This window comes from Phalacrocorax carbo, chromosome 7 (assembly GCF_963921805.1).
Source record: "Phalacrocorax carbo chromosome 7, bPhaCar2.1, whole genome shotgun sequence".
Lineage (NCBI taxonomy): Eukaryota > Metazoa > Chordata > Aves > Suliformes > Phalacrocoracidae > Phalacrocorax > Phalacrocorax carbo.
Genome location: NC_087519.1, coordinates 12,585,073 through 12,597,141, shown reverse-complemented (window position 1 = coordinate 12,597,141; position 12,069 = coordinate 12,585,073). Strand labels below are relative to the sequence as shown.

General features: G+C 38.7%; 1 protein-coding gene across 1 annotated transcript in view; it reads right to left on the bottom strand.

Annotated features, from left to right (window-relative positions):
* Positions 1 to 12,069, bottom strand: part of FBN1 (fibrillin 1) — a 161,760-nt gene that overhangs the window by 136,486 nt on the left and 13,205 nt on the right. The window contains exons 3-6 of the mRNA XM_064456363.1: positions 10,179 to 10,261; positions 9,156 to 9,254; positions 2,128 to 2,223; positions 470 to 565 (exon numbers count right to left, since the gene is read on the bottom strand). Of these exons, the coding sequence (XP_064312433.1) occupies positions 470 to 565; positions 2,128 to 2,223; positions 9,156 to 9,254; positions 10,179 to 10,261 (374 nt within the window). The remainder of the gene's footprint in view (positions 1 to 469; positions 566 to 2,127; positions 2,224 to 9,155; positions 9,255 to 10,178; positions 10,262 to 12,069) is intronic.

The following is a 12,069-nucleotide window of genomic DNA, read 5'->3' as shown; positions in this document are numbered from 1 at the left end:
CAGCCTTACTGTTACAGTAAATAAAAGGGGATTTTTGCCCTAGGAAAAGAAAATTACACTTGGTAAACCTACCGTGAACTGAAGAACTAACCATTAAAATCACACCAATCAATGCTTGTGATATACAAATATCACAGAAGATAAGATTGAATGTTTGTTTTTACAATCAATGCTAAAGTTTTCTTCCTCATTAAAAATGCCATTTAGGAAAGTCGTTACCATTTTAATTTATGTTATTCCATAACTAATATCTCCACTATTTTCTTAGACTGAAAATGGAGTTTTCCGTGCAGTAAAGCTTCCTTACACTGCAATCTACAAGAACATTAATTCTATTTTACCTTTTTCATAGACAGCAATAAAATATTACTATTTAAATATTTTATTGAATAATACTATTTAAGTATTTTTAAGTTACTATTAAGCAAGTTGGAACATCAAGGGTTTTTCAACTTTTTAGGGCACGTACCTCTTTCACACTGGGGTCCAGTAAAACCATATGTGCAAGCACAACGGTTCGGAGCCACGCATCTCCCGCCATTTAGACATCCATTTTCACAGACAGCTGTATCAGAGGGAAGGCAAAAGCAATCTTTATTGAGCTATTTCCAGAAAGACATGAAGGTATGTACTTGACCAGCTCAGGTAAACTAGTAGAAATGGTAAACATAACAGGACAGAATACTTTATTTTCCAGAATCTACTTATGATCTTTACCTATTTCCCAGCCCCACTAGTATCATGAATTCATATTTTCAAGGGAGCATAATATAAACACAGTAACAATCACAGCTTTTCTGACCTCTCACAGCCTTTCTCTTTGGGATGGCTAGACAATTCCATAACTTCAAAATAACATCTCTTTCAAACTTCCAACAAAGAAACACTGAAATAATAGAGACTGCAGATAGAAGGTGCAGAAGAAAATTTCATCTCTAAATCCTCAAAATTTTTCCCTGTTCAGAAGCAGGTTTAAAGATTTATTTGTTCCTCTACCATAATAGCAAAAAAATCCAGTATTAAAAGGCTGTTTGCTGATATTAAAAAATTCATGTTATCAACTAGGAGAGGAAAATGTAATTCTCTATTTTGACTAAGTTAATCCAAGATATTCTTCCCCTGTAAGATACTGTCACTAGATTCAGAACCCAGTCTTCCTCATAATAAACTCCAAAAGCAGTTGCTCTCAAAAATAATCAGAAAATATAATTCACATTAAAAAAGAGCTTTTAAATACAATTTGATGCTCATTGAGTAATATTATTCTTTGTTCCATTTCACATTCACTTCAGTAGAAAGAAGGTTTCCCTTTATCCTCTTATATCCACTCGATATACAATTCTTAATCCTTTCACCATGTGATCCTCTTCCAGATTACTAGGGTAAATTCCTGGTCCCATGTAAAGTTCATGTAAAGCATGCCATTGATTTTGACAGAGCACAAAAGGTTTTCATGAGCTAAACACATTTTCTCTGTCAGACCAATAGTTCACTAGATAGCAACATGACAACCTTGTTTAAAAGCAGTGTCTACATCCTTATTTGAGATTTTGCACAGCATTCCAGCCAAGAGGAGCACGAGACCACCAGAGTCAGTTTGGGAGAGATTTCAAGCACTGGATCCAGGAATGCTGTTGGCTCAGGATTGATCAAGGAAATAAAAAATACATTGATCAGCTCTAAGACGACAATATCAAAATGAGCAAAATTCCTAAACCATACTATGTCTGAAGAAACCCCTGAAATTAAAACAAGGCTTGTATTAAAAAAAGCTTAATTTTGCCTATAAGATGAAAACTGAATCCCATGTAAATTCTAAATGTATGGCCTATTGCTCTAGTGACTGGAAAGCCCTGGAGGTCAACAGGAATTATGGTAGTGTGAGAACTACAGGATCAAGTTATATCCAATTATTATTAATTCACTTGATGTTTATTTTAGTAGTCTTGATCAGAAAGAATTCACTCAGCATTCATTACAGTCATGTGTTTTCCTGTAAAATTCCACTGTACCTGATCAAAAATAAGCTAAACATCATCTGAAATTTAGTGCTAAAGAGTGCCAGATCAACACATCCCAGAATTAGTTAACTGTACACAGTATCTACATGAATAAATGTGTACTTACGCTGTCCACAGTGTGTTCCTGTATATCCCTTCTGACAGAGGCAGTGGTCATCACTGCAGCTACCTCCATTCATGCACCGGATGTTACAGTGTTGTACTTGAAAGGAAAAAAGACTTTCCTCAATTAAATCAAACCAGTCAGAAACACTTAACTGTCTGCTAAGGGATTTTAAATTTTTTTTTTAGGGATTGATTCCATGAACTAGAAAAGTACTATTGGAAACCAAGGATGTATATTTTAGGACAAATACTTAAAATGGCAGTACAGAAAACAATATTGATTTACTGTTCCTAACAAATATAGCACATGGTGCAGGAATTTGATACCACTCTTATTCACTGAAGTCAAAGGCATTTTATATGAGCATAAATCAATAGAATTTGTCTCCTAGTTTGCAGTGATGAGAAAAGGCCATCAATAAGGGAAAAGTACTAAACTTCTGGCAGATACCACTATGAAGAAAAAGAGTATTCTCATTGGGTCAATGGCAGAGGGAAGTATTAAAGGGAAGCACATAAGGAAGCTCCTGAAGATAGCCCAGTTCTGCCAAAACACACAATACCAGAAGCTGATCTGCCCAGGCAGGACTTCTTGCACGAAAAGGAAAAATAACAGCAATTTCTTTGTATGCCACCTGTAGGCTCACCCCATCCCCAGGTTGCTGCTGGCTGCTGTGCTTGGGGGCTACAGAGCTCACAGACAGGATTTACCCAGAGCTAACAACCTTCCCCTCCAAGCAGCGGCAGGGGAGCAGCAGTACGGTCTCCTCAGCTGCAGCCCCACCATTTATAATGATTAGCATACAGCTTAAGTCCCATGCCAGTAAAGCATAAATACCTGTGCTGCATTTTCCTAGTAATAAGGACAAATATATATTTTTAACTAGAGGTTAGGAACAATTTGAAGTATGTCAGGCCCTTCAGCAGGCATAGAGAAGTGGGTAGGCCCCCCGACAAAGTGGAGTCTTTCTTACAGATCCCGCTGTCCAACATAGCTGTGAACTAGGGCAGGCACTCCAGTAAGCAACTGGGAAATTGTTTCCTTCTTAACAGGAACCACATGAAAGGCTCCTCCCCACATAGGAGTATGGTCAGATCAGCATTTCAGTAGATTGTGACTGAGCACTGGATGCTTACACTATGCTGTCTGAAATGCTCAGGACTGAAAAACAGAAATTGCATGTCCCACCACAGCCTGTTGCTAACAGGTGCCGTGCCAACTACTGACTTTTTCCTGTTGCACAAAGCCCTTAAGCATCACTTGGCTTTTTACAGTTCAGAAGTATGTGAATGGAATTTTACTTTTACTTTCAAGTAGAAATAATAATTTTAACTATATTGTCTTCTATAGCAATATCAATTCACAGAATGGAAGTTAAACATGCAACTGGAGAAAAGATTTAAAACAATCTAGCATTTAAAACACTGGTACTCTTAATTCTTCCATTATAAAAGTAAAACTGTATCTTATATTTCTTATGTGTCTAATAGTTATGATACATCTTTGTTCTACTTTGGATGTACTTCAGTACTTCAGGCAAGAAAAATGCACTAACATTCCTCAACAAAAAGTAAAATTGTGTGCAAATACAGAGTGAATATCTGGTGAAGATTTTTGGACAATGTCCTAAGTAGGTCAGAAAAAGGTGTATAGTTACTTTAAAATGTGTAGTTCAACTTAGCTTTATACAATCTTAGAAAAACAGAGGGGATTACAAAAAGCATAGGAAATGATATCATCTGTCAAGCAGGGAAGGAACTTAAAAACCACAAACTGATTTCAATGAGAACAAGCTATGCCAAGAGCTAATTTCCATTCCCACATGAAGACCAAAGCCTATTTTAATAGTCTGAGCTACATTTGAGATAAAAAGGTTAACAGTAGCTTATATGATGATTTTCATATTATTTGTTCAAGTAAAAGTAAAGTTTACTTCCCCAGTTTGGGATAAGGAGTGGTTTTACACATAATGCACACACAAAAGTTTCCATAATTTGTCTTACTGTTTCTTAAAGGAACTTTTCCAAGGTAAAATATTTCTTCCTCCTTTTTAAATTAAAATCATTATTGGAGACTGCTGGGACACCCAGTCATCTTTATTAAAATGAACCATTCAAATTGGTGAGATTTCTTCCTTATTACCATGCATCAGTGACATATGGTCAGTAAACTAATTATTTATTTTCTGCCCTTTTTTGAGGGAATGTTGAAAAAAGTGTTTCCAAAGTCATACAGAGTATTCTGAAATATTACCCTTCTATAAATTTATAGAAACACATGCGAAGGCTGTCTGGAGCTCAGATGATGATTTTAAGATTACGTTTTTTAAAAGTTGCATATTAATACAGGTACAGAGTCTCCTTCTCAGCTATATCAACAATTTAATTAAATGTCAGCGGAGATATTCCAGTAAATGAAATAACCTGTTCCAAGGTATCACACTGACAGAGACTCAAGGAAAAAGCTCAGGAATTACCCTAAGGCTGGCAAATCAACACATATAGCTTTGCTTTATTTCAGCATACACAGGAGATGTTAACAAAACTAATAAATAATTGCTTTTATTCAATTATTGTTCTCTTTCAGGTCCAATTTGTAAACAGTCTGCACTGGAAACTTCTGAGGTCAAAACAGGAGCAACTGCAGGAACATAGCTTTATAAACCTGCAAAAGAGACAGTGAGACCAAACACATCCACACACACCTTGTGTGTGGGCAATGTTTGTGTTGTTTATCAAAGTGAAACAACAAGCTGCATGACTAAGCACAGCAGTTACTGACTTGCTTAATAAATTCTCAGCAAAACTGAGTAAGACTTCATCACACCAAGAGCACTGTCACACCACCACTGCTCATGAAACGTTCGGGATCTCACGCAGCAGCTGAAATGTAACACACACACCATCTACCCTGCAATCCCAAACTAAAAAACTTAAGGTGTGGGGGCTGCAATCCTCAGGAGGGAAAGCCAGCAGAGCCGCTCGCCCAGCACCTCAGGCTGAGGGCGCTCTGCAGGGCCGGCTGGCGGGCACCGGGAAGAGAGGCCGCCTCTCATCTCTCTGTGCCACTGCCAAGGAAACGCTCCCAACCCTGGCCGTGCATGACGCAGGGCTTTGCCTGCCAGGAGCTGTAAACAAGGAATGACGGTCTCATCACATCCCAGATGCTCAGCATGCTTTCTCTGTCAAGTGACTTACTCAGGAGAGAGATGCAGCTAGCGCTGGGATGGGACGTGGGCCTGCAGCCCTGCATGGGGTGCTGAGAAAACCCACAGCAGCCATGAAAATTCCAGAAACATTTAAAATTCAATACCTTTTACCACCTCTGACAGCAGCAGAACATCAGGGAAGGGGCTGAGCTCCATGTTTTACTGCCGTTGAACAGACATCTCCCACACCACCCCAAGGAGTGGGAACCCGGGGCACGAAGCCAAGGGCCGGGACTCTGGCCTCCCCTCCCCACAGCACGTGGTCTCTGAGGAGGACCTCAGCCCTCAGCTGGTGCCTCTGAAGCTGCTAGCAGGAGTGGAGCAGGTTTTGCACTCAGGCAGCGTAACCAGCCCACCGGAGGGATGCAGACACTTGTCCCCACCAGCTGCCACCCTCAGCACCCACCACAGCTCTCGCTGCCTCTGCCACAGCTCCCTTCCTTCAGAGACAGCACCTTCAGCAAATGTCTTCTCTGTTTAGGCCAGCCCAAGTCATTCTGTCTAAAACAGGTTGGAAGCAAAACCAGTGGCTGCGCTCAGAGACACACCTGACCCATAACCCTCAGGGAAGCAGGGCATGCCCCATGCTGAAGGGAAGACCCTCCCCATCCTCCTCACTTGCCCCCCCACCCCCTCTCCACCGCAGTTGAAGCAACAACTCCAACAACATGGTAGGATCATAGGATATGTCTGCAGCACAAACAGGGGCACGGCTGCAGCATGAACAGACAAGACCAAAGCAGCCATGGTCTGGGTGGTTTGGGAGGTAGCAGTGGAGCATCCAGCACAGAGCTGGTGCAGCACAAGGTGTAGGACATCCCCGCACAAGCACACCTGCAACATCAGAGCCACCCACGCATCAGAGCCAGCGGAGGGGATGCCTCCACACAGGGCAATCTTATCTCCAAGCTACTGTAAGCATACCCAAAAAATCACTAATTACACAAAAATAACCACTATTCAGCCAGCAAGTTCATTGATGTCACAAAAATCCCTACTGAGAAAACCCCCGGTTGATCTCTTCAACCATGAATCAGATTCCTAAAGCTGACTCGTAACCAGAAAAGTCCCAACAACTGACCTGCAAAAGAACCAAACTTGAAGGCTTTGCTTTCCAATCCACGTGCTTTCCAGTCTGCATTAGCTATTTGATTCTGACAGGCAACCAGTCTGTAAAAGCCACTGTGAATTCGGTTTCTGCCTATGATTGTACCTGCTATAAAACCTGTGCCCACTACTGATACCTTAAGTACTAAAGACACAGGCAGCTTGAAATATCCAAAAGATGACTCAGATACATCTCGTATATCAGAAGCCATAAATTTAATCCTGAGAAATCATGGTCTTTTCATTCATAATTTTTATTTTTATTTTGAATGTAACAAATCTGTATCATCTACTTCTGATTTTTTAATTATCATCTTAATAAGAGTTTTTTCTCATTCATTAAAATGTATAATTAAAAAAAGTTTCATGTATACATATTCTGACAAAATACTAACTGTAACTAATGGGAGCTAACAGTAGCCCTCTGATGTCGAACAGTAATTTTTATGTTTATGTTTACTTTGTTTCCTAATAGCAGATCTAAGTCCACGTGGTCTATTGTGTAAATACATATTCATGGATTTTGTCTACAGTGCCAACAGAGCAAATGACTTACAGAAAGTGTATATCCTCTAAGTCTTAATGAGGTGCTGGGTCATAAGCATAATTACACAAGAGTGCACAGAGGCACTGGAGTCTTTACAACAACTCAAGACACTTCTGCTTTTAGAATTGATTTGTCTTAATAAATAGAGGTGATATGACCGCACACACAAAATGTATCTTAAATTATTGCACTGATTAAACAAGATATAAACAACATCTTTTCTAAGCCAACTGCTAAGTCTGTTTGTGACGTGTTAATACTTGTATCGTATACAGAAAAGCAACATTTAAAAGTGAGCAAACCTATGTAGCAATGTAAGGAAAATAATGTCAACACTGATTAAAGATTATGATTAGTAGAATATTCATACCTAGGAAGAATAATTGTAAACAACCAAAGTAGCTATGTCATGTAGGCTTTAGAAGCTGCTTGATTAAAAACTGTAGTAAAGTCCTTCAGCACCCATTTATCCATGCAACTCCACTGAGGGCTAAAACTATTTTAGAAATATTTTAGAAAAAGAACCACAAGAACAACTATTACTTTACTCATACTCTATTTTTCTTTTAAGTCTTGACTCATAAAATACTTCAGTGTGGCCTAAGACAAAAAATGAGGTAATACTAAGGCCCACTCATTCCTGCCTTTTACAAAGGTGCCAAAACATGTAACAGATGTAGGGATATGTATCTCCTTCTGTACCCTGAAGGGGACTTGGGAGAAGGTCATAGTCCCCTTTACTGGCTTACAGAATTAAAGCATATGCACCTGGTAAAACAGTAGCTGCAAAACAAGGCAGGAACACAACCACACACACTTGTGCAGCATTTTGCACCCTTCCTCCTTCCAGCGCTCTCTGTGAGCTCCATAGCTCCAGATCCTCCTCACACTGGCCTCTCCCTAACAGATATCACACAAGCCTGAGAAAGGGGTTGAACTACAAAGAACAATATTTACCATTTTAGTACATGCCATTCCATTACATTCCACAGTTGTTATTGTTTTTCCACTGTTATTGCATGAAAAGGATGCTAAAGCCACAAGCTGAAGCGGTCAGTTATGTGGGAAAATTCTTATCAACTAGGAAAGCAAAAAAATGGCAAGGTAAAAATACAGGGGCAAAGCAGACCACACACAGAGTCTGAAAATATATTCAGAATTAAAAAGATTACCATTTTACATAATATTACAGACCACAGCTGAGTGCATCCCCCACTGACTTCAGTGAATTTGTTGTTCAGACAGTTATGGGCATTTATGGGAACAAATCTCCCCCAAAATTCTTCCCAGAAGTTTCACATTTTATATAAAAATCAAAATCTTCTATATTCTAAGAGAGAAGCAGCATACTCAAATGAGAATACAGTAGAGATTACGAACTGAGATACTATCCCAAGCGAAATCCTACTTCGTATCAGATACTTTACCTACAATTAGCCATTGAGCTATCTGGTTCATTGAATTAATTTAATTTTACTTTTTTTTTCCTGGATCTCTGGAACCTTCCTTGAAAACCTGAAATCCAAACACTAGCGGAAAAGTCATCTCTCTGAAAAGTCTCATTTCCAAAGCACCTGCTTTTTTCTGATGAAAAGCAGTTCCACTTAAAAACCTTGACCAGTTCTGTACCTCTAGCACCTAAAAAAGTATCACCTGATACTTTTGTATCAGCAACATTAGATTCAGAAGATAAGTACTGAGCCCGGCAAGGAAATGCTATACTTGTAGGCCTGCACGTAAAATACAGCATAGTGTTTGGCTTAGTAACCCGCAATACAAGAGCAGCATGACAAAGTAAGTCAAATTCAGCCAACTGTCAACAGTCATCTCTCTATCTTTACAACTTCTCTGCTGTATATGCGTGCATGTCTAGCATTGAATAGAGGTAAGGCATTTTCCAGAAAGCAAGGAAGACTGGAATTAGTGTTACAGACTGGCAAATTAATATAGCCTCCCATAAAACTAATTTGGTTTTAATTTGGCAAAAAAAAAAAGAGTGTCCCCAATAGCTAGTCTCTGAGTCATTCTTCAGTTTCATCATAGGAGGCTGGTGACTCAGAGGTTATTTGTCTTTAATACTGACCACTGAACCTGAACTCTCTTACTTACCTTAGTAGCTTCACAGACTCAGAAGAGCAGTATCAGAGACACAGATGAAATACTTACTTGATTTTGAACCACAGGAGGGGGCTATCTGACCATTCGGGCATGTGCACATGTTTGGTCTAGAGCAAAATCCATCCCCACAGGAATGTCTGCAGATTGCTACAAAGAAAACATAAATGTCTTTAAAATATGCTTCAAAAAATCCAAACACATAAAAAACACCTGATAGAAAATATGCATTCAGCCCCATAACATAAATACCTAAAAACTCATTAAATTGCATACAACAGGTTCCAAAACAGTTCTTCCTGTTCATCTGCATCTCTACAGGAGACAGTTAAAACGTAGAGCTTCACAATCTCTTATGAAAAGGTCTAGGAACATGCCACAGGCCAGACCAGATATAGGGAGATTTCCTTGGAAAAGTGAAACTGCGGTCCATTTTACCAGACTACGCTTGGAGGAAGGATGGCACTGAGGCAGCATTACAACGCTCCCTTTATTTCTGCACCAGACACACACAAGTGTAATAATTCCCATCTGACAGAACATTGCCTCAGTATCTCTGGAGAGGGTCTTATCAGCCTTAGACAAAGTACCTTTAACAATTATTTCTGTTACATTGTACTGTTACACATAAATATGCATACAGCGCTATGATGTGTGTATGCATATAATTATATCTCTACACATATATTTCAGGGAAACGGTCCAAACAAGCAGAGCAAATGTACTTGCTGGCCAGAAGCTGTTGCCTCCTTCCATTTACTTAAATGGATTAACATATTCCACAGCTACTCAGTCCTGAGAGTCCACACACCCCTTGGATCCCTTCACCACAGACTTAAACAGAACATGTGGATGAGATTAATCCTTTGTTAAATACTGGTATCACATCACTGTATTGTAGCCCACAAAACTTTGTATATTAGCTTAATATATTTAAAATGGTAAAGAAATTATGTACAGCTGCTATTGAAACCATATAGAAACACATTTCAGTTCTGGTATACAATTAAAAATACCCTGACATAGAGGGACAAAGATAAACCTCAGTCATAACATATAACTGGATTAACTTACGGACTATGCATTGGTTTCCACCAGGTAAAGTTTTCCATCCAGGGCAACAGTAAGCATTGTAACGTGATCCACACACATTTGGTCTGGAAAAAAGAGGTGAAATCTTATTTTTTCTCAGAAATATGTTTTAAAAGCAGAGACATAAAAATGGAAAAAGTAGATCACTGTAATATAGATTTCAATAATTAAATCTAGAAGTGTTGTATGTTTTCAGCAGAACTGTATGCCTTTGGTTGTTGGGTTTTTTAGGTAAAATACACTTTCACGAAGTGAAGATCACATTATAAATCAAAATCAAATCAGTATCATCTGAACACCAGGAACAGAATGGGCAAAACTTGTCTCATGTCACTCCTTACCTGGAAAAGTAGCATACAGGGTTTTTGAGCAAAACTCCCATTTAAATCCAAAATGAAGGATCACGCTCCTCATCATTACTGAACACAGAGGAAATCTAGTGCCTTTTGAACGACAATTTTTAAGCTTCATGTTGCTTTTTCTTCTTTACTCTAAAGCACTACTACTGTTCCCTGTTTTGCCCATGAGCAAAACTACATATGTATGAGTGAAACATGCCAACCATGACATTAGCCAAATAAATGAGCCAAAATATGTAAATACTTCATTAGCAAAAATGACCTACTATAAAAACAGAAAATAAAAGGATGTGGGTGCACGTAGAGAGATAGGGTCCTGTGAAATGAATATGAAGGGCCTACTGTACCTCATAAATGATGGTTCCATAGGAATTTTTCCTTCCAACCCACTCCTCTCATCCATATTTACCCTTTCAAATAACTACATCACTAGAGTTTACAATGAAAGCTGACAGGACATGGCACTATTCCTGTCATGATTTTATTGGCAAAAATAGGTTGAAATGGTTTTATGCGCCTCACTGATACTAAGTCTTTTTTTTAATCTAACTTGTCCTATTTAATTAATCTATCCATGCAACTAAAGCTAGTAAGAATCACTTCAAAAATGGGAAAAATGTGCCTTCTTTCATTATATGTTTAATAATCTTATCAGAGGAAAATTTTACAATCTCTATTAACATTGTGAGCTATTACTCAACAGACCAATGCAACTAATGCTAGCTATAAACTAGTACTTCCTAGAAATTGCTTTATTAAAATACTGTATACAGATTAGAGACAGATTTGAAGTGTTTATTGTTTTAGGAAGGGTTTTCTATTGTTATTTTGTCCTTGGTCTTTGAGAAAGTTCTTCATCCCTAGTATTGCAACGTGTAAGTAAACAACAGTTACCTCACATGGTGAGGCAACTTAGGACAAACAATCTCAATATATACAAAAATTTATTTATGCACATTTTCTAACTAATAAGACTTTTATACTGTATTTATTTAGGGATCTGCATTGTTAATGCAATTTCAAGTACTCTGATTACGCCAACTTCGGTGACACCTAGTCTTCAGTAAGTGCTTCACTAGAAACTACTTATGACAAAGCAAACACTACCATTACATTCCGCTGGTTCTGGGTAATTACAAAGTGATAACCGAGGCGAACGAGAGCAACACAATTGGACTTGTTGCAGGGCCCTTCTCCCTTCCTGCAACTGGTATTACAGACTGAAAGTCTTATTCATATAATTCCAATGTATTCAGTTTTAGTAATGTCAGCTTTCCTTCTCCCTGCAGGGCTATAACCATGTAACTTTCCTAGAGTTCCTGGTTCATCAATGCCAAATGTTGCTCCACGATCATCTGCCAAGTAAGACTGGCAAGCAGACAAGTGAGATTGCTTTTCACCTTCTCCAGTCAGAAGAAATAATGGAACTTATTAAGACAGACAGAATTATTTTGTTGCTACCTGCTACAACCTACAGGCATATCTGATCCAAGTTGGTAAGAATCTACAAACAG